At 43.8% G+C, this 26869-nt stretch overlaps 1 protein-coding gene across 5 annotated transcripts in view; it reads right to left on the bottom strand.

The window, feature by feature from the left end:
* Positions 1 to 26869, bottom strand: part of Med (Smad/Smad4 homolog Medea) — a 70679-nt gene that overhangs the window by 11090 nt on the left and 32720 nt on the right. The window contains exons 6-13 of one of the 5 annotated variants that reach the window (XM_084606651.1): positions 23351 to 23419; positions 22113 to 22208; positions 21248 to 21406; positions 18857 to 18919; positions 18458 to 18641; positions 17070 to 17238; positions 12647 to 12785; positions 9520 to 10088 (exon numbers count right to left, since the gene is read on the bottom strand). In XM_084606651.1, the coding sequence (XP_084462777.1) occupies positions 10081 to 10088; positions 12647 to 12785; positions 17070 to 17238; positions 18458 to 18641; positions 18857 to 18919; positions 21248 to 21406; positions 22113 to 22208; positions 23351 to 23419 (887 nt within the window). In that variant the 3' untranslated portion in view covers positions 9520 to 10080. Of the gene's footprint in view, positions 1 to 9519; positions 10089 to 12646; positions 12786 to 17069; positions 17239 to 18457; positions 18642 to 18856; positions 18920 to 21247; positions 21407 to 22112; positions 22209 to 23350; positions 23420 to 26869 lie in introns of those variants that run through there. The other 4 variants (XM_084606648.1, XM_084606647.1, XM_084606650.1 and 1 more) reach the window with 4 other exon arrangements.

Raw genomic sequence — 26869 nt, forward strand, 5'->3', positions numbered from 1 at the left:
CTTATCTGGACGTCATCAACATATACAGAACAAGAAATAGTTTTTGGCAGCACGCTTTTTAAAGAGTTCATTTTGACTACAAAAAGTGTGCAACTGAGAACACCACCTAGAGGGACACCATTTTCTTGAATGTACTGCTTTGAATATGCATTGCCAACACGAACTTTGAAGGTCCGTTCAGACAAGTAACTTCGAATTGCATTCAACATGTTTCCTGTGATGCCAAGAGAGAAGAGGTCGTGGATGATACCATAGCGCCAAGTGGTATCATATGCTTTTTCAAGATCGAAAAAGACGGATAAACAATGTTGTTTATGTACGAAAGCATCCCTTGCATAAGACTCAAAGGCAATGAGCTGATCAGCTGTTGATCGCCCAGCTCTAAAACCAGCTTGGTTTTGATAAAGAAGACCATTGTATTCAAGGAAATGGAGAAGGCGACGATTTACCATTTTCTCAAAAAGCTTGCATAGACAGCTGGTTAGTGCGATAGGCCGATAACTAGCAGCAAGTGTGGGTTCTTTTCCAGGTTTTAATATTGGGATGATGATCGCTTCCTTCCATGCTTTAGGAAAGCGTCCTGTGGCCCATACTTTATTATACAGGTAGAGTATGGTTTCAACAGTGTTCACATGCAGATGCCTGAGCATTCCATATGTGATCCTGTCAGGACCTGGTGCTGTGTTACCACATGTGTCTAGTGCAATCTTCAGCTCCTGCATGGTGAATGGGCTATTGTATCCTCCTGAGGATGGCCTTTTATCATGTATGTGCTTCCTCTCCTCTCTTGCCTTGTGCCGCAAAAAGGAATCTGTATAGTGTGCTGAGCTGAATATGTATTCAAAGTGTTGCCCTAGTGTGTCTGCTTGATGTTCAAGAGAGTCACCACTGGTGCTGACAAGGGGCGTTGGGACTGTGCTATATCCTTTAAGTGCTCTTATCCTGTTGTGAACTTTGTGTGCGTCAGAATAGGAGTTCACTGAAGAAAGGAATGATGACCAGCTTTCTCGCTTGGAGATGCGTCGAATACGCCGAGCAGCATATAAGCAGGATTTGCCATTTGGCACAGATTGGTGCAATTGGGATAGCTTTTTCCATCCTGCAGATGAAATTTTCTGCAAAACATGGCCACAAAAAACCACGTTTATTAGATGTGTGAACGCACCAATTTTGGATGTGAAGCAAATGCCAAAATAATGAAGAAGATCATAAATAAAGCAGAATTTTTCAATTCCGAAAATTAGTGCAAGAATAGTTGAAAATAGTTAAATCTCTTTACAAGAGACACTGTTACAAGAGACACTCGGTTATAAGAGACATTTGAAAATGGTTTGGTTGGTTTTCCTATGTCTTTCATGTTAACAACATTGCATACAAGAGACATGGTTACTAGATACTCTGTTACTAAGGGCAACTTTTTCAGGTCCCTAGAGTAAATTCTTCACTATTTAGAAGATACACAACCCAGGTGCGCTCATGCAATGCAGCTGAAACATGTCAACTCATACATGATGCACTTCAGATTCCCTTAGCTAAATTCTGTTCCATATCAGCATCCTTTTTGTTGCAATCTCTCAGGAACTGAGAAGGAGCACTTCCCCATGATCAGAAAGTCAAAACAACCCCGTTGTTTCAACCACTGGCATCATATTACTGTCACCTACGAAGCAAATCAAAATGCATGAATGGCATCCAACATTTTCAACTCCTTGCTGTTAAAATTTGATCACAAGATAAAAGCTCCGAATCCTGATGTCTTTCTCTTTGTGGACAATGCTTCTTGCAGCACCAAAGTTCTTGTGTTCAAAGCCACCAAAGTTATGTTTAACCTCCGAACTCCACACCCTACCTTCAACAAATAAACAAAGCCATTATGCACTCTGTCAAGTTGCTGTACAAAAGAAGCTGTAAAAAACTGTTTCAGACAAGCAGGCTTCCTTGATGATGAAGCTTAGGCGAGCATCAAAGAAACTGCTGAGGTACTAGAATCTTTTGAGGAATTCGTATCTGCAGATGTGGATCTTATGTGCTCCAGAAGAGCTTACAGACAGTGCAGTTCATGTACAAGTAAATGGCACACGTCCCACAGAGGATGACTATGAGGGCATTTCAGAGAAAAAGTGTCAGCATCTGAGGATGACGAGCATTAGCAATAGGAAGGCTTGCAAAGTGAAGTGCTTTACCTCAAGAATTTGGGAAGGAATACACTCTGCACTCACAAAAATGCATACTAGTATGAATAACTTCTTTGAGCTTTGCTGAAAAATTTCCTGTTAATGCGTGTGAATGCATTTAATATGCTGATGTAAAGTAAACTGATCAACGCAGTGCTTTTAGAATTTTTCATTACAAGAGACCTTGCTAACGAGAGACATCCTTTTTGGGTCCCTTGAGTGGCTCTCGTAGTGAGGTTTTACCGCATAAGAGAAACATTTTCTACAAAGCACAGCTATGAAAGGAAACAAATGTGAACCTTGTTTTCACCCATCATCAGTATTCAACTTTTTCCGTGTAAGTCTGGTTCTGAAAATCGTTAGTTATCGATTGGATTTAAAACAAATATTAAAAAGAAAGCTGCTCTTGAATGTGGCTCTCCCTCAGTGCATGCAAGTCGCTAACGAGGTCTTCTTCATTGTTGAAAACAAATCCTATATCATCAGCAACACTGGCGTCAGAACTTCTTCACCTTCATGTGCAGAATTACTATTTGTCCTCTGGAACCTTTCAATTTATTTTCCTCATTGAATTATGCCTGCGATACAGTAGCAGTGTGAACCGCGACATTACTTTGAAATTTTACTAAATTTCCAACCTATACACTTTCAGCACTCCTTCAAGAATTAGCTCTTCATCGCCACCCTCAACATTCTTTGTGTATGAAACCATTATAAAATGATTGATGCCAGGCTAGAGCGAGGATGTGGGGATCAGATCGTGAAAATTGGAAAAATGTTGACTTTAGAAAAGTTAGCTTTTCAACAATTACAATACTAATTCTCTCTAGTGCTGAAATATTTCACCCTAGACCAAATTCAAAGTGCTCAAAAAAAATATACAGACAATGTAATGCACATAGGCAATGTATGTTTCTTTAGAAGTTTAAGGCTTGTTTTCTCAAAAGTTTGTTTTGAGCATATCACCTTCCTCATGGAAAGCATAGCACAGCAGCAGATGCGTAAATTTGAACACCATTTGTTTTGTTGTAATTGTTGACATATCATGCTGTGTGTCAAGACAGTCTCAGATTTACCATCCAGGCTCACATCTTTTCAATTAACAAGTAATTAGGCCATGATGCATTCTAAACATTACAAGAAGGTGCATAACACATAGTTTAAGAGCAGAAAAATTCAAAAGGAAATTAAGAATGCCTTGATTTAGACCACTCCTTTTATTAAATATTAAGACCATCTACAGACCCATAAGCCAATGTGTAGTCAAGTTAGCCTTTCCACGAGCAAGCAATGTGTTAACGTGTAAACTATGATAAAATGAAAACTACTGAAGATATTACAGTGAAACTTTATATCTGACTGTTTGATGCTATTTTAAGTCCGTATACTAATTTGCATCACTCTAAGTAAAAAAATGAGAATGTTTCCTCCGATCCTGTTATCACCGCTTAAATCATGCACCAAAGTGTAAAATGTGCTCTTCCATGTATTAACTACTGCTCTTTGGTGTTGGAAATTGTAACACAAATGCCGATCAAAACTCTGGTGGTCGGAGAAGCGCAGCATCAAGTCAAATGACCGACTTGTCATTGCCGACATCGGTTACCATCTACTACGGCAAGTACATCTCGAGGTCAGTGTGTCAATGTCAAAGAAGTATCTGCGAAAATTGTGCACAAGCATATGCGCAAGCCTTAACTTTTCCCACACACATGTACCCATCTTCTTCGTTGCTGCCTCACACCAAAATCTGCTTTGGCAGACTGAGAGCCGTTAAAAAAAGATTTACGACTTTTGTTTGTGCATACGAATCACAGCGGATATTTTACATCATTGCGAATTCTAAAGCATGCACTCCCCTTACTAGATGTAAAAATTCTAGAGGGCACTTTTGACCACTAAAGCGATATTCACACGAGGGAGCTTTTCGGGGAGGGGGCGCAGGGGCAACGCCAGCCGGCGGAACTCTCTCCCTTTCTCCCGCATTCACAAGGGTGACGAAGTAAGAGAGGGGTGTCACTGTTGCCTGACGACAGAGGCTCGGCGAGCGCCGAGGAGAGCAGTGTCTGCGCTGCCTACCTCTCTCGTTTGCAGCAGCCGGGTTCAATGTGCATTGTTGGAATTTTGAACTCTGATAGTGTGGATGGGGTGGAGAAGGCATGAGGAAGCCAGAGACAGGTTTACGATGAAGTAGCGAGAATATTACATTAGTACTGCTAGGTCCCTTGATTAGGAGTGCAGTTACTTCAAAAATGAAATGGAATCAAAATATATTTTATTTACCTTGCTCAACACTACAATGCACGGCAAAGATTAAAAAGCTGCCAACCGCCGCTTGAAGAACTCCCTGTACCTATTCTTCATACTGTGACCGGGGCTTGAACATTCGCGGAGGCAGAATGAGATTTCTAGTTTGTACACAAAAGCAACGCATTAGAACAAAATAATTGCATCCCGCATATGTCAGTCGCATTTTACGAATCATAGGCACTGAATTTGGCCGGAAAGAAAAATGTTACATAAAACTTGCTGCAAAAAAAAAAAAAAAAAAGGTTGAATGCGAAACAAAAGACACGAAAAAGTCAAGAAAAATGTTACATCTGAAGGTAAGGAATTGCAGCTAATTATTTTGCATGTTTTCTATATTCATGCCATGTTTCGCAAGAATGTTCAGTTGCTTCGGAAAGTTGCAGCACAATGATTGCGTATGATTAGTGATGCGGCAGAGTGGAAATGACCAAAAGTTGTGGTCATGCACTGGATAAGCAGGCTTGTGCCAAAATAAATGGAGCATTTCAAGCGTATACAGACAATGTTATCAAAAGAGCAGTTTTATACAAGTCACTAACCTGACGATAGTAAGTTATCAAATATGCATCAGTGCGCACAAGCGACGGCATGTTAACAATAATTTGCGCAATGAGTTTCTGTGCGACAGACATTCTGACTACAGTGAAAGCTCGTTAATTCACAACTCGTTAATTTGAAATTTTGGATAATTCGAAATAGTCATCGTGGTCCGGTCCGCAGTGCATAGAAGTCTATGCGCGTAACAGCTCGTTAATTCACTCAAAAATTGGCGCCGCCACCCATAATTCGAACTGCGCGCCGCCAAGCGGCGCTGTTAAAAACCATCGTTGGAAGCTTTCACGGCAGAACGATAGATGGCACAACCATCGGGGCGCCGCTAGGGTGCTGGAACAAGTACTAAACAGTCTTTCCTGCCGCGACTCCTTCGAGGAACGACGTTTTAGTGTTATCGACCACGGTTTCGTGTTGCATTTTGTGAGCCCTCGTTTTGCACGCCGCTTGTTGTGAGCTTGTGTCCGCGAGATGTGTTCGCGTGGGAAATACTGTGTCAAGACGGTGAAGGAGAAAGTGGCTATTTTACGCGAGGTGGATGAACGGAAGGCCAGCAAAGTGGAAATCGCGAAAAAGTACGGGATTCCACCAAGCACGTTGTCGACGTACGTCCGAAATAGGAAGGCCATCGAGGATGCCTATGAAGCCGAAGATTTCGCCAGCAACAGAAAAAGGCTTCGGTTAGCCAAGTATCCAGAAATTGAGACCGCTGTGATCACGTGGGTGAAAGAAATGAGAAGCGCTGACATTCCACTGAGCGGCCCAATTATCATGGCGAAGGCGGCCGATTTCGCCCTGCGCTTGAATGTGGAAGATTTTGTCGCCTCCGAAGGATGGTTTCACCGCTTTAGAGACAGACATAATCTTGTCTTCCGGGTGTTGTCTGGAGAAGCCAAAGAAGTGGATGCAGAAACTTGTGCCACGTGGCGAAGCGGTGCTCTGCAGCAGTACTTAGAAAGCTACTCGGCACATGATATATTCAATGCTGATGAGACGGCTTTGTTTTATAGGCTCCAGCCCGACAGAACAGTAACATTTAAAGGGGACAGCTGCGCTGGCGGCAAGCGAAGCAAAGAGCGGATTACTGTTCTAGTCGCCGCTAATATGACCGGGACGGAGAAGGTCCCTCTTTTTGTTGTCGGCAAGGCACATAAGCCTAGATGTTTCAAGAACATTAGGACGCTGCCGACGGAATACTCCGCCAACAGCAAGGCGTGGATGACGGGCGAATTGTTTAAAAAATGGCTCTTGAAATTCGATCGGAGGATGGAGCTAGGGAAGCGCCAAGTTCTCCTCATTGTGGATAACTGCTCGGCACACAAAGTCGACGCCGAGCTGAAAGCCACAAGGCTCGTCTTTTTGCCCGCCAACACGACTGCGGCCTTGCAACCGATGGATCAGGGGGTGATCAGAAACATCAAATGTTTCTATAGGCGCCACATGATCGAGCGCATGACTTTGTGCACTGGAAACCAGAAGACCAGCACCATCACATTGCTCACAGCAATGCACATGTTGGTGCGTGCATGGGAGCAGGTCACGCCGTCCACAATTGCAAACTGCTTCCACCACTGTGGCTTTGCTGCCTGAAGTATGAAAGAAAGTGGCGACGATGGGAGTCCGGAGCCTCTGCCTGCGGCTGTGCGTGCTGTGCTGCAGGACGTCAGTTTTGATGATTACGTTGGAGTAGACTGCGATGCAGCAGAGAGCGGTGCCCTAAGTGATGAGGACGTTGTCGCTGAAATTGTTGGAGAGCAGTCTGTCCCAGAAGAGGCAGAAGACGAGGACGACGACGAGGAGCAAGAGCCCGTGCGTCCATCCGCGGCAGAAGTTATGGGAGCGCTGAATGTCGCGCGCCTTTTCTTCAGCTTTGAAGAGGGGGAAGAAGACTCCCTGCGTCGCATTCGCATGCTAGAAGACCGAGTGAGTACGGTAGCCCTCAGAGAGAAGAAGCAGAAGATGATAACAGACTTTTTTGCTAAATAAATGTTTTTCGTGCCCTCCGGGCATCAAACGCCTTCATTTTTGCTCACTTTCATTAGTTCGAATTTTGGTTAATTCGAACTGGCCTGGCGGCCCGTGGAATTTGAATTAACGAGCTTTTACTGTACTATATTTGGCTATTGCATTGCAGACGCGAACGCTGTACGTGGTAAATGGTTGAAGGAAAACCCTGTAGATTACAAAGTTCATTGTTGCTGGATGCCAGCCGTTTTATTTTAATTTACTATGAACACTCTGTACTAATTATTCGTTCCACAAACAGAGAGGGCGGCATAAGACCGTCCACTTTGCTATGATCTTCCACACAGACATACTCAAGATTGCTTTATTGTACTCTGCATCACTACCAACATACCGACCGATATAGTGGGTACTCTTCAGCCAGTGAAAATGGAAAAGAATGTTTCTTGGTACATCACAATAAGCTCTGTCCCAGCTAAGGAGCACCCCACCCCACCACAACCAGCTACAACGCGCTTCCCGCAGAATGCAACCCGCAAAGTTGCCAGAAGGGCGAAGAAAAAGCCGCGGACACCACTTCTCCCGGCGGAGGTTTTGTGAGGGGAAAACTGGTTCAGGTGCCCAAAGGCGGCTTGTTTTCACAACATCGTGGTCCGGAGTGGTGGTGTGTTTCTCCCCTGTGTGAATACTGCTTAAAGTGCGATGAGGCGAAAACCATAATAGCGCAGTGGATCGTAGCCCTCCATTACAGCACTTCTATCTCCCTCTCTTCTTTCACTCCCACCTTCCTCCCTTCCTTTACGGTGTGGTACATGTGTCTGCAGAGAATTGTGACAGATACTGCGCCTTTTCTATCCTGTAAATCAGTTTCAAACGCCGCTGATGACTTCTGTACTAACGCCTTCTAGAAATCTGGGTCTGCTTCTGTTTGCTGTGTGGTGCGGCGTTCGAGGAAGTGCCAAATGAAAGGCGCCGCACGGACGCCTGGATCAGACTCCCAGTGGGGTCAGCTTCGTCAATGCATGAATCGCCTGGTGACGTCATGACCTGTCGTGACGGTACATTGCGCGCCCTTTGTCGAACACAACCAGCATTCCATTGAATGCATTAAAGTTCACCGGCGCTCTATAATTCTTTTACAGAAAATGAAAGGCGCAGTATCTGTCACTCGTAGAATCCCGCTATCCTCATGGTAGACAAGGGCAATTATGAAGAGCATTTCCCAATCTGGGGAGTGGCGCAGTTGGTAAAACGCTCGGCTGGGGATCCAAGGAACAGAGGTTCGATTCCCGGTGGAAACAAGGTTTATTAATTTATTTTCAGCTACTATCTCCTTCGAAAGTGTGACAACCTCTGCCAACAGCCTCTGATGACAGCTGCTGCTAACAATGATGAGACATTAAAGGCTTTCGCCTTAAAATCGAAGCAGTAAACAAAAGAGGCAGAAAATCACGCATCCTCTTTTTAAAAGGCCTTCCAGGCTGCTAAATTTCTCAACCAGCTGGTATGTTTTGTCCCTTGTTCCCATTTAAAGCCTTACGACGAGAGTCTACCGTGTACACAAATTGTGAAGATAAAATTGCGACAAACTAACCGTAAGCGTGGACATACGTGCTGCAGCTTTGTGACAAGCATGCAATTCACCACCTGGAGTGCGCAACTGCTCGACACAAGTTCAGACCTCTTAAAAATGCTGTATAGCAAAACATCTTTACAATGTACCTCCTTGAAAATTAGTTTCAGTTTAAGAGCAGTAAGGTAAAATACCCGACTCGGCACCCGTTGAACATAATGCATTCTGTATCCACGTGATTCATACCGGTTCCGTTTTGTTACAGAGTACAATTGTTTGGTACATAAATTTTCCACGCTCTGGCTAGGTATGGTCTAACGAGGTTTTACTAACACTTGCATATGCGGAACATTCAAGCTCTGAATAAAAGCTGTGATCTCCTTTTCATGATTTTCATTACATATATGTTTCTCATTAAAGCAGCCTCTTGCCAAGCCGTAGAGATATACCCCTCACGTCTTGTTAAAGCTGAGGACAACTGAGGAAGGTCTGTAGTCACTACCCCAAGCAATTCCTCCGTGATGGAAAGCAGTCTGCTGTTAAAGTTTTTCTTGCCGCCTAAAAAAAAAAGCTAACTGCCCGACTAAATTACGAGCCAAACAAAATAAAAATATTAATGCTTGTGGCTTGTTCAGTCACGGCCGGTCTCGAGGGAGAGAGCGCTTCTCTTCCCTTACGGCCTCTCCAATGGGGTTTGTTTCCACCGCCCGCCGCGCCTCGGTGGGGTCGCCACAGCCCCACTGCCGCTCCTCCGCTACAGCCGTTCACGCGCAAGGGAAACGCGCGCTCGCTTTTAGCTTCGCCCGCGTCAGTTGCAACCGGCAGGTCCCGACATTTCGCCCCTTATGGTTTATACAAAGTCCGTCATCAGCATCGAACATTTATCGTGTAAGAGGAATAAAATACAATAACAAATCCGCTCACGCGCGCGCTCCTTCGTTAGTGCGGCCGTGCACGGTCGAATGAAGCTTCGGGTACACTTCAACATTTTTTACCCCTAAGTTTTGTACAAAAATAAATTTACCAGGCTATGCAATCTGCCTTTGAATGCTTTAAACAGGTGTAGCGCGACCTGACGTGAGTGCATGGTGAACTGTTGGGTGGAGATTCTGTCAACCGCTACCGTTTTCGTTTAGATCAGAAGAGGCACCGGCAAAAATTCATGGCGCGTCTCAGATTCAGAGTAAATAAAAATTTACTCATATAGTAAAAATTTCACTTGTCTAGTGGAGTGGGCTGTTCTAGCCTCGTTCAAAACATATCAGTCGGTTGAAAGACCGAAGATGTATATGTAGTCTCGCAACTACTTTTAATCAAGGAAATGGGCATAAACAGTTAAGCAGAATCGAAAAGAGCGGCAAACAAAAAAATTGTCCTTCAAAGTTACACATTGCACTATATATTCATCAATTCATCAAAATGCGATCTGCGTCTAGAAAATTCAGGTTCAAAATCTTCCTGCACGGCTTGTGCACGTAAGAAGTTGGCCTCTTGGTCTTCTAGCTGTCACTTTCCTGGAATAATTAATCGAGAAGAACAATTCTGAGAAATTTTTCAAATAGCAAAGAAGCGGACCTAATAACATAGCTGTTGTCAATTCCTTTCGGGCAACTCAGTGTTGAGTTCCGAAATGCTGACTGAATCAGGATCTTAAGTACTTCGAGAATATTTGTGTGTAGAAGGTGCATGGCAGCTTTTTCGAAAAGAAAAAAAAAAGCTTGTCCAATAGGGCAACAAGCTCTGGTTTCGGATAATGCCGTCCACTAGAACATTGTCCTCGTAGAAGAGCGTACTACATGGGGCTGCTTCTTTCGCTAGTTTCAAGAATAGCGTGAGCGTCACACCCGAAGTTGATTAACTAAACGATATATCCAGAGACGTAAGGTGAACCGGAATATGTGACAGTGGGAAATGGGATGGTAGATATGCCATCACTTCTTTCCGTACCTTGATTTTGCTCTCAGATGAAACGTCCGTCTTGACAATGTAGTCATGTGCCGCTAGCTGTTACGGACTTCGCATCTAGCATATGTCATTCCCTTCCGCACATTAACCTTACTTTCCCGAAGAGAGCCTCAATGGGTCGCTATATAAGGCTTGAAATGAGTCTTCAGTAATGTCCTTCTTTAACGCTTTAGAAGTTTCTTGCATACTTTCGATATAGCAGGTGAACTCATTTGTAAGTCACTGCATCGAGTATCCCCTTCATCATTTATTGGCCTTTTTTTACCACTTCGAGCACAAGTAGTGTCAGGAATATCAAACCATTTTTTGTTTTCATAATAAGCATAATATGTAAAAATTTCATTAAAACAATGTTTATTTGCAAAATTAAAATAATGTTTATAATATCACACATTGCCTAATATATGAATTGTAACAACATTTAAAACTCAACCCTACAACGTTTACTTTGACTGTTATACTAATACTTTATATCATGCAAGCATTTTGCAATATACATTACATTTTTATGAAATTATTTTCATCTTCGGTGCTACATGAATGGTTTCGCATCTAGCGCTGAAAGACGGTTTTGCTGTTGCAGACGAGTTGCTGTCATGTTAGCCTTGAAGTGTCATGAATGCGATCACTGCTCATTCAGTTTTCTTTTTGTTCCTATTCTTGTACAGGCTTGGGGAAAATTCGGATTAAAATGGACAAAAGTAGCTACCGTGCCGCAATGTATGCCATGCTTGTCGAACGTTTGCTGAACGACAGTGTATTTTATATCCGTTCACGTGTGGTACGTTGACGACATGCCGCTGCAGCATCTACCTTCTGTGCTCTTTAATTTCGGGGCTGCACTCACCACGAAACTCGCGAGCGACAGCGCGAAACCAGGCAAAAGCCACCCGCCGCCGCTGAAGCAGACGCGGAGCGAACAGTGAGCAGGTCGCGCCCCTTGCAGTGGCGGAGAGCGTAACTCAAGGAGAAAAGTTCCCATTGTTCCCGCGACGATTGAGAAGGCCGTAAGAAAGAGCGCGCGCTCTCTCCCTCGAGACCGGCCGTGGTTCAGTCTAGCAATATAACAAATTTATTTTGTTGACATTTTCACCGAAGTAAAAAACATGCTGCATACCATGGCCCATATTACCCTTAGTTTTTTAACATACCACATTTACTCGAATGTAACGCGAGGGGCGACTCTGCATATTGCCCAACGGGAAAAACTCAAACCACGAATGTAAGGCGAGATAAGCGCATGAAAGAAGTACCTTTAATAGACATTGTAGCCCTTGCAGTCTCATCAAAAACCCTCACTCGTCTTCGGAAGCCTTTGCGGTCAGGCACACATTTAAAAATCACCTCCCGCTGCATCCGCCATCCACGTATGGTAGATTTGTTCCCGCCTCACCGTCGAGCTGCCGGAGGATTGCCGATTTCTGCAGCTATCAGAGTAGCTTTTACTTTAAAGTGACCATTGCACTGTGCACGGCATGTTGCTATTGAGCGAAATGTGATAACAACAGAAGTCACTGCACTAATCCACTGTGAAAGACTCGACAGACGCTGGATGAAGGTGACAATATGATCCTGAGCTTACGAGCAAAAAGCACAACGTTTTGACTTTGGATGGATTGGGATTTGGCTGATTTGACTTCCCTGGTACCAACGTTGCCAACATAATGTCGTAAAACCGCGGAAACCGAAACAGAGTGGTGACGTGGTGACGAATTCAATATGGCTTCACATTAGCGCTGCTTTCGGCCAACCGAATCGCAGTATTCAATTATAATGCGAGGGTAGACTTTAAAAGCCAAAAACCTTGAAAGTAACTCGCGTGACATTCGAGTAAATATGGTAGATTTGCTACCACAGATATCACACTACCATCAGCAAAACATTTACCTGGTGAGCAGAAACAATTCAACAAAGTATAAAGCAGAATCTTATCTCTTAATCACACTGCAAAAGGAGATAAAAAAAAGAAATCCTGTAGCGCATGATTGGTTCGTAGAACAACCCTATCATTTCTACAGAGGAAGTACTGCTAGATTGCAGGTACTTTCTGTCCAGTGTGCCAAATCAGCAGAGACGAAAAATACTTTTGAAAAACAATTAGACTCACTTATGGCTGGAGCAATTCCGCCCACTGATGCCGGCCCAGGGATGTGGCCGGCCACAGCTGCGGCTTGGGCTGCCGCTGCTGCCTGGGCCGTTTGTGCCTGCTGTTGCATCTGGCCATGGCATTGCCGCAAGTCAAAGACCTGCGCACAAGTTTGCACTCAAGGGGTCAGCTCCAGCAAGGAAGCCATCTACCGTATAAACCGGAATATGTTTTCTAAAAAGAAAGCAAGCTAAAATCGCCCCTTGTCTTACACAGTGGACTTAAGCAGAATTTGGGGCACAGTCTGGATACATGTGGCGTGCCTGCTTGTGAACGGACAGCCAAAACCGTATCGACATCCTGCAGTTGCTGGCTTTTCTTTTTTTCCCTCCCAAGCTCATCTTCGCGTGCTCTCTTTCGTTCGACCTATGAGAGTATAAAATGCCTCTTTAGCAATGAATAACAGCATGTGGAGGCAATTTACAGTGACTTTCCAGAAAAAGTGATATTCGCTGAAGCGAAGGGCAACAAGGCCGCTCTTTAAGTGACAGTTCGGCAGTTTAACGAGAGGTGCCGCGGACAAGATCAGCTGTTCGCATGCAGCTTTGCAAGAAATGCTGCGTAAGCAACATGCTTGATGGAAGTAGATGACACACTCTAGGAGGTGGCGAGCAGTAAAGAGTCATCTTCCGAAGGTGCTGCTGAAAGTTTGGAGTCAGATCGTAGCTCCGGTGATGCAGGGACACAGCCGATGTAAATATATGCGCTTCTCCACATTTTTTTTTCTTGTTTTATTTTTTTCCCTTAATTTTTTCCTTCCTTCTTTCTTTCTTTCTCTTTTTTTCTTTCCACTTCGAGGTAAGGGGGTTGACCTATATTCCCACTCGACCTATAATATGGTTTATATGGTATGACGTGCCCACTGTACAGCAAGGTTTGCAAAAGAGCACCGTGCTAGAAAACAATGGCTACACCAACTATGCCACGACAAAAAAAAACATCCAAGACGCATTCCATTTCAAAGGTCTTAAATGTGCAAAAAAACTGCAAGACACCCAGATGAAGACAAGTCCACTTGTGGAAACGTTGGCTCATCTGCGAACTGAGGCGTACCCCATTTACCCTTGTTCAGTTCTTTTTCATACCATGCAAGACACTCAGTTTTATAGAAATCATGTGTCTGGCATGTTTATACAGTCATTTATGCATTCAAACCATTGAAGTCGGACTCAAGGAATTAAAAAAAAAAATCAGTTTTATGCCCTTGCATGACCGAAAGTGGTCGAGAATGGCAAAGCCAAAATTCATGCAATAAGTGCCGCGAAGAGTGCCCTTATCACAAAGTGAGGAGACCATTTCATGGGGGCAATGGTGGCAGGCAGACCGACATTTGTTAGTTTGGGCTAGTAAAATAAATTGCCAAGCCCGCAGCAAGAACATGCGGAAAGCAGAAGGTGCCTCCATGGTCAGCAGCAGCCGCAGAGGTGCGGTCGTGGGTGCTCTTCTCTAGCCCAGCAGTGTTGCTTCGGACTACACCCCGCTCACCCCTAGCAGCATTGTTGTACGAGCAGAGGCACCACAACGGAGCTGGTGGCAGCTGCTCCCACAGTCGTGCTATCAACCAAAGCAATCACAAAACTTCAGCGCGACGATCACTTCCAGTAACGCAGACTGAAATAAGCTGGGTTAGAAATGCCAATTACCCTAGACTCTACAAGATAACCAGCACCTCAACTATGATTACATATTTGAAATTTAAAGAAAAACACACATCTGTGCAGTAACATTCACAAGATTCAGCCCGTAAATAGAAAAATTTAACTTTGAGACCCTGTGGCAGCATTAGAAAAACTTGAAAGTGACTTCCAAGAGCTAACAGCATGCGAAATTCATGATAAAGTTTCCATGAACTGATTTCAGTAAGATTAAGTGTGTTCTTGCGTTCAACAACAATTAGGGCTACATAAGAAAGCCTCAGTTTCATCCTTATGTTATGTTCAACAGACAAAAAAAAGCCAAAGGGGGTAAAATTTTAAATTCAATTTTCTCACGTTCCCTGTTTTGCCAAGTGCCTCTGTCTTACGGAAGTTTTGCTAATCATACTCCGGACTACAAACCGTGTCGACCTCGGTTATATCAAACTCCAAGGAGATTGCAAAATAGTTTGATATGCTGCTGCTGTGTAAAATGCGCTAGCAGATGAGGTTCTCTGCAACAAGGAGTGTGAATATGATTCACCCGAGCTAGCGGCACGCTTCCTGCAGTCACACAATGAATGGGCCGGAATTTTTTAGGTAAACTTGCTATACTATACAGATATGTATGAAGCTACGCTGCTCAAATGACTTTGTAATACCTCTGTCACACGAGCAGATTTAATGTCATTCGATGCATCGAATGTCATTCGGTTTCTTTCGGTGCTACACGGTAAAATATAATGTCATTCGCAAATGGTGGCAATTACGATCAGCTGTAAAAAAATGCTGCACTTAAGGAACATCAGTGCGCATAAAAGGCATTTGAAATCACTGTGTAACATTTTAAAGCTGATCAAAACATTTCTGTACGATAATTCAAACGAAAAACATTACTTTTGACTATGCGGTAACACTTTAGCCATAAAAATCCAAGCCAAGTATCGAGTCACTCACAAACCGATAAATGTAAACAAACAATATGGCTGAACACAGCGGAGCGCGGATACACAGTGCGAAGACGCACGGAGACACGTAGAGCATGCGATTGGCGTCCAAACTGTGAGGCGCTCAGTCAAAACTTTAACTTAGTTCCGAGATAAACATACGGGGAGATGCGGCTACCAAGGAACACAGAGCCCAAAATGATCGTGAGTCGCTACCATGACTGGACCACTGCTGTGACTGAGAGTAATGCCGTTCCGCGAATGCCTGCAGTGTTAATAATTTTACACCTAAATTAACAGGTTTTAAAACGAAACTTTAGAAATATAATTTTTTAATTTCAATGTGCGCAGAATATGTTGTTGAGTTACTTGTTTCTGCTGCGTATCTGGCGTCAAGAGTACACATTCGGTTCGCGATCGAATGCGAATGAGTTCCCCAAACTCATTCGATGAAGAATGTCATTCGAACCAAATGACATTAAATTTTCTCGTGTAGCACGGGAATAATGACATTAGATGCTAATGTCATTCGATACGAATGACATTAAATTTGCTCGTGTGACAGAGGTATAAGATTCGCATCCATGGTGCATGTATTTATTTGTACTTCTGCATGAGGGTTTCAGTAACAACACACAATAGGAGATATCAGGAATGCTTTTGTGTGAAATATCTTCAAATCTCAATGATACAATGAGTGTTTCTCAGCACCACCATTCGAATATCTCATTTTTACCTTCCCTTACTATGTCAAGCAAACCTTGTATATTCACTGTTTGCTGAACCTACATTGCCATGTACCAACCTGTTTAAGCCGTACAGCTAAACCTAATTATAGTGATATTGAAAAGCACATGTAAATTTTGGTTGCATCCAGGTTTCCGTTATGCACTTTTCGTGTGACAACTTGAAATAACAATGCAGAATGGAAATCAAGATAAGAAATATCACCATGAAAATGTGTTCGCAGTAGACCCCTATTATTCAAAGCCACAGATATGGAGGAACGCTTTGCGATTGTGCAGACGGCGCACCGGTGGCAGCTGCCAACTGCCTCCGTGAGACGGGAAGGGCAGAGTCTGAAAAACCGAGCTGGAGGAGAAAGCGTGTGGTTTTGCCACCGCTCGAGTTCGACGCAGAGGCAGCTGCGTCTTCAAGCATGTTCCCGCTCTTGATATGTCAGCTATTGTTGCCCCAGAAAATGGACTTGCCGCTTAAGTCACTGGCACGCTCCGTCATCCCTACTCCTGACACGAGACAGCTATCGCCGCTTAAATTTCTCGAGCGACCATGTGGCGGTAGTGGGCTCTGCTCACCCCATATGTCTTTTCTCTATGATCTCTCTTTATATGTAGTATATATTTTGCTCCTTACAAGCATGAACTGTTGCCTTTGCCATGTAAATGTGCTTGAGCATGGTACTGGTGTGAGCCACATCGTAGCAACAGCAGCCACTCCTGATCGTAATGTTTGTCTTAGGTTAGTTTGTGTTTTACCGTCACGAAACTTCCGTGCGACTGTGTAAAACTTCCAGTAACTCGGCACCACCCAAAAGATAGTCAGCATAGTGAATTCGCTATAACAAGATCAACCGACAAAAGATCTTCGCTACATGGAGTTTTCAAATCCATATGCTTCAGCGAGGAAGGTGGTGAGGAATAAGAAAACTTCGTAATATCGACGAATTCGCTATTTTGAGGTTTTTCACATCCCGGTACTCTGCAGTGTCAATAATTTTTTATTTAGCTAAATGAGTACTATAGAATCGAAACAGGCAAGCGACCAAAATGAGCAACCACCAACCTTGATGTAGGCACTTGGGTATATCTTGTGCACAGCATCCCCGGGGGCTCTGCCAGCCTCCCGGTCCAGGTAGTAGCTTTGCACGAAGACGCTGTGGTCACTAAGGCAGCGTAGCCACACATCACCTTCGCCGCGAAGGTCCAGCTGCACTCCTTTGCCTATGTGTAGCCTAAGTGCATGCGTGTGTGGGGAGGGGGGGTACAGAAAGGAAACAACACGTCAGGATGTTGCAAGCCACAAAGAGGAGCAAGCCTCTCGCACAGTACATGTAAGCACTGTGCGCAGCTGCTCGTCAAAAGAGGCTCCTGGCACTAGCGCAATCAGCAAAAAATTTACAGAAGTAGGAAACCTTTCATTTGAACAGTTTTAACCAGCCTATACACCTTGTTCACAACACACATTCAAACGAAGAGCTAGATGATGCAAGTCATGATAAGCCCACTAGTTTTCCACAATTCCAGGGAAAATTAGCATATTTACAATATTTAAAGAAATTCATGCATTCATATCCACGTTCTCTTCTGCGAAGCTATCATTAATGACAATAGTAGGAGCGACTTTATTGTACAAGAGGTACCAATTTACCTTATCAGCATTGTGTTCTCGCTTTGTAGTACGATTATAACGCAACCTCAAAACCGTCCAGGCTTACCAGAGCCGAGTATTTCCTAAAAAATGCGGGTGGCATACAAAAATATGGAAGCACTGGGGGACATAAATGTAATTTAAGAGGCAACACTGGAGATGTGAATGCTGCAATGAAGTGAAGGCAAGCTTGTGATATACTAGTGTGTATGCTGCCCATCCCCCATACGCCAACAGCCGCAATCATCTCTGTACCACCGCTGATTGGTGTTTTGAGTTGCCAGAACTGCACCCACTTGCCCAACTATGCTTTGAAAACTCCACCGAACCCTTTCAGTGCCTTCCCTCTCTCAATGACCCACAATGCCTCACTTGGTGCACGAAGCTTGATATAAAAAAAAAAAAAAAAAAAAAAAAAAAAAAAAAAAAAGAAAATGCTGATTTTGCCAAGCAGCTCTAAAACATGGCGGTCGGCAATGGCTCCTTTAGCTATTTTGAAAAGCTTGGGGAAAAAAGGAAAATTATGCTACACAATTCAACCCTGATGTGACGAAGTGTTTTGGTTCTCGCAGCTTTCGTGCCCAAATACAAAGTAAATTTTAGTGCACTTTCTATGCAACGAAATTTTACTGCTACCTGTCGCATTAAAATGTAGGCAGCAGTATGACAAACAACGGCAGTTCATTATAATTATGCAAGACTACATGTGAAGCCAGAACGGACATTTCCATGAACGAAAATTTTCCTTGCAATATAGCAACACGGGTATAAAGACGGTACTCGGCACTTCTACTATAGGCTACCTCGCTTTCTCGCTCTTTTCCGTTCGATGAACGTTGGAGAGGGCACCAAGGCAGAATCGGTTCCCTCCTGATGGATCAACATAGCCATCAATGATGACTCCCGAGAACGATGACGGCACCTTGAATGTTTCGCCAACTTGCTGGTCGAGTTCAAAGTAGGCGATTGAGCACCAATACTCGGGAGCTGCAATGAAGCAGATGCAACAAAAAAGCAGGAAAAGAAGTCATGCAGATACTTTCATTCCGGCCCAATCAATAAGTGGGCGCATTTTCAGCCTTGGTTGTGTATTAGTCACACCAATAAAAAAAACCACACTGCAAGAAAAGATGTTATTTTGGTGCACTCAATTAAATTCATGTACAAGGGCTGAATTTTTGGAGTGTACAGGCAACTCTCACCAGGCTGGTTTGACAGTGTGCCCTGCACAGGCAGGTCCGGCTGCATCATGGTGTGGTGTTGCCCTGAAGAAAAAGTGAAGGAAAAAGGCAAGCGGATGAGAATTCTGAAACCTAAAAAAGAATGAAACCCTACAGGACGATTACCACTGGGTAACTCAAGGTTCAGTGATAGCTGTGGAGGTATGTTGTATTTTTCAAAATTACTGAGTCGAGGAATTTGAGAGCGACATCCATATGCAGTGAAAGCTTGTTAATTCGAACTTAGATAATTCGAATTTTCGGATAATTCCAACTACGCTACTTGGTCCAGTCAAACTCAATAGATATGTTCAAAAGGGCCCGTTCATTCGAACGAGAGTCGATTTTGCTATGGATAATGTGAACTAGAGCCGCCATGTTTGTGCAGCCTGGTGCCCAGCACACAGACCCCCCTCCCCCCCTTTCTGTAGCACGGGGACAGAAGATAAAACCAGGTAAAACCATGGAAGAGTGGGTAAAGCTTAAATAGCGCCATGACCGGTGCGGCGGCCGGCGGCGATGGAGGGTGGGGGGTTCCGCGCGATCTCCAAGACCTCCAAGACGTGCAACTGAACGCTCTTTAATTTGACCCTTGCTAATTCGGAAATACGCAATTGCATCAGAGGCGCTACGGGTCTCCCATCGGTTAGGCCGCCTCCGTGTGCGATTGCGTGGTACTGTACTCGCGTAATGACCCCCCCCCCCCCCCCCACATCCCTTTTTTCTTGTCCTCAAGAAATTGAGTTTGGGGGGGGGGGGGGGGGGGGGGGGGAGAGGTTTAATCGCCCGTTGAAAAAAACTTCACAAACTTTTTAGGTTCTTTCTTTCTTTTTTTGCAAGCCTCACATCAACAAAAGAGGTATGTTGTCTGTCGCGACTATGATGCCAGCTTTTAGCATTGTTCGCTTCAAAAGGAATTTGCTGCTATCACGCGTTCCGATTATCTGGTGGCAGCGGATGCCCCAATAGCGGGGTGATAAAGCAAAGGCACTGAAAACCAGCCTTGCGCAACCGGGCCAGTCACCACTGGCACCCTGTCCAGGCTGTTGGCACACTGCCCATTTCGCCCCCTCTCCCCACTACGCGGATCGCTGGAGCTAAAGTCAAAAGATAAATACACTGTGATGTTATCGCTTCTTCGCACCAACTTGGCGCACTGCCAAGAAATGCGCACGGGGACGGTGCGAAATGGTGGAACGCGTTAATGAACAACCTCAGCGGCAAAAGTGGGAGATGGGTTGTGCGACTGGGTCCATCACGCTAGTAAATATAGTAAATACAAATCTGCCGAAATTCAAATGGCTCTTGTCAGCTTGTTTTCAAGGGCATTCGGCAATGCGAACTTTGGATACTCTGCTGATACCAGGAAGTTCGAATTAACAAGCTTTTACTGTATGTACGGTTACTGCACACACTTCTAACACACTTCTAGGTTTTTGTTAGCACTGCCACAAGTGACGCGAAACACAGGCAACTGGCCTTCAACAGATGGTGCTGGAGAAAAAGACATACTATTTTTACTCCAACTCTATTCCCATGATAGCATCTTTCCAGATGCTTCCCGTGGCAGCCCCCCTATGGTTACACAGACAGTGGCTACCACTGCTACTATACTACTACACTGGTGCAAAACCCAGGAACAAGTGCTTGATAGCTGTCACTGTAAGAAAAAAGGTATGACCAGGCAAACTAGCTGCTTCTTTTTTTAATCTGTTTGGATCAGATTCACGCGGACCAAAAAGAAAAGAAGAAAAGTGGCATTTCGTACTAAGTGGTTCATATTACCTCACTTAAGATTCTGTAGCTGTACACAATCACATAAAAGCAAGTTCTCAATGGTAAATTTGGGGGAACAGTGATGTGCATTCTTGAGATTGGCTAGTGAACTCTTATGACACGAGTTATGTCTTAAGAACCTGTTTAGTGGATAGTTAGATGATACAGTTTTTGCAAGAATAAATTAATTACCAAGATGTGCAAGCTGTTTTCTCTCAGTAGCAAAAGAAGAAAGGCTTAACAGTTTGAACGAGGACAACACTAGTGCTCCATAGGATTCATTAAGGCTAAAGCAAGCTAAGAGGAAAAAAAGCACAGCGCCCCTTTATAATCAAACTACAAGTTCTCTTTTCACACTGCAGAGATCAAGAATGACTTAACATAGTAAGTTAAAATAAGCAAATAAGCTGTCGAAAGGACCTCCCAACACCTGCCCCATCAAGAACATGAGGGCAGGTGTGTGGATGGGTGAGGTGGGAAGAGGGGGTGAGGGGAGAAAACCAGTCAGGCAGGATTTCCAGCGTTTCCATGACGGATCAATCAATTAAGCAGCCAATACAGCCTAGAACAAAAACGAGAAACTAAGATGCAACGTACAGAAAGCCGGATGCTGTTGCTGCTGTTGTGGTTGTTGTTGCTGCTGCTGCTGCTGCTGTTGCTGCTGCTGTTGCCGTAACGAGCTGCTGTCGGTGCCTGCAGGGGGAACCATCGTCTGTGTGTACGACAGTGTGCTGTGCCCCGTCCACGTGCCTCCACCTGGCAAAGTGAGAGCAGTGTCTCCAACCACCAGGACCGTCTGTCTACAACTGCGTCTAGCAGGGTCCAGACACGCTACCAACCCACTCTCAACCTAACTAGTACAGCAAGGAAGCGAACACACCAGACAGGCGTGACGCATCATCGAGAGCGCGGTCAGACAGGCATTGTTGTCTGGCTCGCTCGGAGCAATGCATCAAATCCGCAGACAGACAGACACAATATGCCACCTCCCGTCTTCCCTCCCTCTACTGCCACGTATGGCTTGTTAAGGTTACAGTGATATATCCAGAGCAGAGCGAAGGCACAGCCAGTCATCTTGAATGTTTACTTGTCGAAACATTACTTTTAACATCCGAAATGACCCGATGCTTAGGTTAATATGCACAATGAATAACGAACGGAGAAAGAAAAGACCATTTCATATAACGCCCAATCTGCTAACATATGTTTTCGGGTTTTGTGAAAAAAAAAATAATGAAACTCCCAAAGCCATTTTTGAGAACATGTTAACTGCCACAAATTGCTGCTTGCATTTCTAGCAAAGAAAGAAACAAGTTGACTATTGATTGGTCGCCCAACACATGAAAACAGATTTTTTTTTTCTTTATCTGAAGGAATTTAATTTGAGTTTGTGGGAGTGCTCCGAGTGACTCCCTTTGACGTTGCATTCACCAAGCGCGTCAGAAAAAGAGAAGTTGCTAACCTGTGCTTGAAAATGGTTGCAATGACTGCTGCTGGTTCATTCCATTCATTCCATTTTGAGGTACATGTGGGGAGAGAGGAGGTATAGTTGTGTCCACTGAAAGGAAAGCGAGAAAGAGAAAATGAAAAAAAAGAAAATCTTGCTCATCCTGTGCTGACTGTCGGAGATTCAAGCAAATGCAAGCCATCGACAATCAATGCGCTGAGATAGAAGATGCAAAATATAGCAGCCCCTCCCAGAAGTTTACTGATTTGCACACAAAGGCTATCATCGTATGTCAGACATGCAGTGAGGTAACACTGCTCGTCATCATGATCCACTACCGCTGTGCATTATCAGCTCCAAAAGCTACCACAGCAATAACGTTAGAGGACTCTGCCTGCCAAGCTTTCGCCCATCCACTAAACAGAATAAGTCCAGGTGAGACAACAGTACTTCACAAATTTCATGCTTCTTAAGCGTGACTAAACAATTCAGTCGCAGATTCAAAGTAAGTTACATCACTGACTGTAGCAAGAACATAATACAGACATGTAATGCTTACCACACTGCTCCCGCTACATTTAGAAATGCAATGCAATCAAAATTACTCTGAAAGATACAACAAGACTACTAAAAAAAAACATTGTACAGTACAATGACAGAAGTGGCAGTATATAAATTATTGCTACCACTGACAATGACAGTGAATACAATCAGTCTCCCCACGATGTGGCAAATGAGACAGGCCTTGGATATTGCTACAGAAACACAATGTGAAGCAATAAAATGGTGTCGTTTTCCATTTGCTTGTTTGAGACTATTTTGGTGCTCCATCACAACCCGGCACCGGAATACTATTCAAAGGAACATGAATGCTGGTGACTGAATACATAAAATTTCAAATTTTCAAATTTGTACCCACCTATCCAATGCACACTGTACAGACAACAGACAACCATGTTATATACTTTAGGGAACAGTTTTTTCACGCTACCATGGCAAAACGAAGAAAACAATGCGTGGCACCAATTATGTTCATTTCATTTCTAATAAAAATATCCGCTTCATGACAGCGGATATTCACGCCAATCATGCAGTAATGAGAAGGCAAATGTATGAACACGTAGTAAAAACAACTTGAAGCTGATGAAGGAAAAACATGGAGCACAAATGCCAAGAGCAAAATGTCAGCAGCACACGGTGCACAAGACAAGAGGGAGGACAACCACAAGACATTAATCACTGTGCAGACATACCTGAAGACGTGGACGGTGTATCACGAGAACTAAACGTATCTATGTTCGTGGAGCTCGCAGGTGCTTGGACTGCCAGGGGAAAAAAAAAAAAAGAGACAAACACACAAGCAACCTATGCTGCTGACCGCACTAAGACACAAACACATAATGCAACACAGTGCTAAAGCATAATGAATGCACATAGACAGAAAACCGCCATTGCTGTTAATTTTAGCATACTCTACACATAAAAAAGGGATATGCTGTTTTTATTTTCCCAAGGAAGCCAGCCGATGGCACTATTTAATTTTCAGTGAAGCTACAAAAGACATTTCAGTGCAACAAAAGAAACAAAGAATGACACATGTTGCATGTTGCACAAATTCTATTCTTATCTAATATAATGCCTCTCGTGGGCCTTTGAGGTACTAATAAATAAACAAATTTCATCGCCTCCCCTAACAAATTTCGTAAGGGCTATGAGCAGATCAATTTTACTATTCTTTCTAGGAGGAGGAGGAGGGGGAGGAAGGGGGGGGGGTGCCACTCATAATCAATAATCAATATCCTACAGGCAGCACTCAGAGGAATATCCTTTTTAGATCATTTTGAGCAGCCTCAAACCAGCGAATTCAGTGAATGCAATTAGCGTACTCTGCCAACAGTCACAATCAAGTCGTTTACATATAAACTCCATGTATATCTGGCATCACTGCATGAGCAACTTTAGAATGTAATCAAGCTCATTCCTGCTTAACAGCAAGTCAGTTCCTAATATATAGTAAACACTTTTGGTTTCAACATAGGTGTTCCTAGTGCCCCTCGTAAGCAAGAAGCATACAAATCTAGAAACTAATAACTGGCTCAGATACTAATAGGACAAATACAATGCCACAAATTTTGGTCAAAAGGATTTTTGCTAACTTTTGCCACAACACAAGCTCATTTGCAATCTATAACAATTCTACAACCTAAAAAAAAAATACAGTTGCATGCTGTGTATTAGGACCAGTGTATTAGGACTAGCTGGAATGAAAAGTGGCGCTGCGCGTTGAGTGTGTGTAAAAACGTCCAATGAAATCATATTCAGTCAGAATCAGAAGCACTTTTATAAAAGATGGTAACAGAATGAAATGGAGGAAGGGGCAATGCAAATGCTTTGGCAACTCTCAAAGTCAACACAAAGTGGCACAGCACCCACCCAACAAAATAAAGAAATGCCACCACAGGAAACAAAAAGCAAACACGAGGCTGGATCACTGTCACAACGCAGGCGCAGCAACCCTAGAAAGGTGCACATCCCGTCAACACGAAAGCTCCGCAAGAACTTGAAAAGCTATGCAAATTAACTCAGTTTAACAGCACGGTTACACCTCATACACCAAACCAAACCTTTCTGTCTGTTCAAACTGCAGTGAGGCATGATGCAATCTGCTCTGTTGTGACCTAATTCATAACTGCAGACTGACTTATGTACATACGTATTTCTGCACCTCGTGCAGGCTTTTATAAAAGGTGAAACATGGCACTAAGCGGTCTGTCAGCCCCCACAGTTTACAGAGTTAAGGTATGACTCTGTGTAAACCAACCTTTCCAAGCACCAAAGCCTTGCCTGAAAGACAAATGATTTATAAACTCTAATGATACCAAGGACCATGACACACTGCTGCTGATGGCCACCCACAAAGTAATTAAATCTTTGCTTCCAGAAGCCACAAGCGTAAGAAACACTGAATTAACTCTAAATGAAAGCCGAAGATACTCCCAATGGATTTTATACGTACTGACGTGCACACCAATATGCATGACCTCTCAAGAAATATACTGAGCTGAAGTTCTTAATAACTAACAAAAATCACTGACCGCACTGAGCGACTCCTTATGGCATCATAAAACAGCATAAGCAATCGTTCATCAAGCAGAAATACTACAGCTAAGTCCTAGAGTGCGCACGGCCCCTGAACATTGTTACCTAGCTGTGTCTAGCTATAGAATGCTAGTAGGGACTCCCCACTGAAAACCCCCATCAAGAAGAATCACAGCTTTGTACAGCTATGGCAGAGCTGAGTACTCCAAGTATAGCTAAGCAAGTGCCACAGGTTGACACTGTCAAAAGGACTGAAGACAAGGAACAAACAAATAAAGTTTGTATTCAAACATAATGCACTACACAGCTCTGGAATGTCTTGCCAGGTTGTTCCATGAATCAAAAGTGCATCCGCATAAATGGTTCAACAGCTCTTATTTCAAGTCCATCCCTTCACACCAATCTCTCTGCCCCCGCTACCATTTTACTTCTACTTTTAGGATAATTCAGGTGCTTCAGCCAGGCTCTGCAGAGCTCATTATATACATTTGAAATGCATGCAGCATTACCAATTTCTATATAAAAAAAAATCACTTTAAGGCGTGTTTAACTGAAGCACTATGCTATCAACAAACACTATGTATGTCTGCTGGTGACTTTCTACTCAAGTTCAATTCATTCACTAATTAATTAATTAATTAATTAATTTTTAAATTTGATATGTTGGCTAGCACAAGTGCACTGATGTGTGCTATGCCTAAAATGGCCGGCCCATTCTGTCCAGCAGTGATGGAAACTTCATGGACTTCATGGAAACTCCTTTAGATGCTTCAAAACAAGTTTGGAAAGTCTTGTGGACAACTTAAGATGGCATGCCACAAAAGCCTATATCCCATAACAACAAATGCGATACAGACCCAGCTATCCCATCCCAGCTGCAATTGCTTTCCTGCGCCGTGCGAAGCAGTTGTCACCTAGCAGTGGTGCGCAAACACGGAGACAGCATCTCGGCCGGAGGAGGACTTTGCACTCAATTACTGCTTGATCACATCTGTGTTGAGCGGAAATTTTTTTTGGTGGGTGTTGGTGCAGTACCCTTGCTGCTACAGTACATGCGTGAACACCCAAAGGCAACAAAGAAAAAAAAATCTATGCAGGCAGCTCTGTATGAGTTGTCCACGTCTTGTTTCTGTCCTTTATTTTTTTTGTATCACTTACAATAGACACGGAGTGTGTAGGATAAAAGCAACTGTCGCATAAATAATAATGCATAAAGCCCGCACGCGCCTCAATTTCGTCCCACTCTGTGTGCACCCCTCTTCGCTGGTGTCTTCCCCTTCCACTGAGAGCTGCAGCTATACTGCACACATTTCAGACGATGCACATATGCAAAACAATCATGAGGGCATTCCAGCTAATTCTACAGCACCATAACGATGGACAACTTTTAATGCATAAGTATCAAAGGCCTGCTTTCCAGAAAACCCGGTGTTGGCACTCTGAGCAAAAAATTACAAGCACGGCATTCGTAGGTGGTGGCTGGCAGGTGACATTGCCATGCACTGCCTGGTTGTCAGGTTGTGTGACGTCATCAGTCCACATGACATGGCCTGCCAACTCAGGCTTTGCCTTTGAAATGGGAGGGCGAGATCGAAATGCAGCCATACAGGACCTTTTAATCCTGAGTTAGATGCCCCGCCCCTTGGCTATGCAGGCACGTTCGTAGGCTTCAT

This window comes from Amblyomma maculatum, chromosome 6 (genome assembly GCF_055883805.1).
Source record: "Amblyomma maculatum isolate TAMU_Amacu chromosome 6, ASM5588380v1, whole genome shotgun sequence".
In the NCBI taxonomy this organism is placed as follows: Eukaryota; Metazoa; Arthropoda; class Arachnida; order Ixodida; family Ixodidae; genus Amblyomma; species Amblyomma maculatum.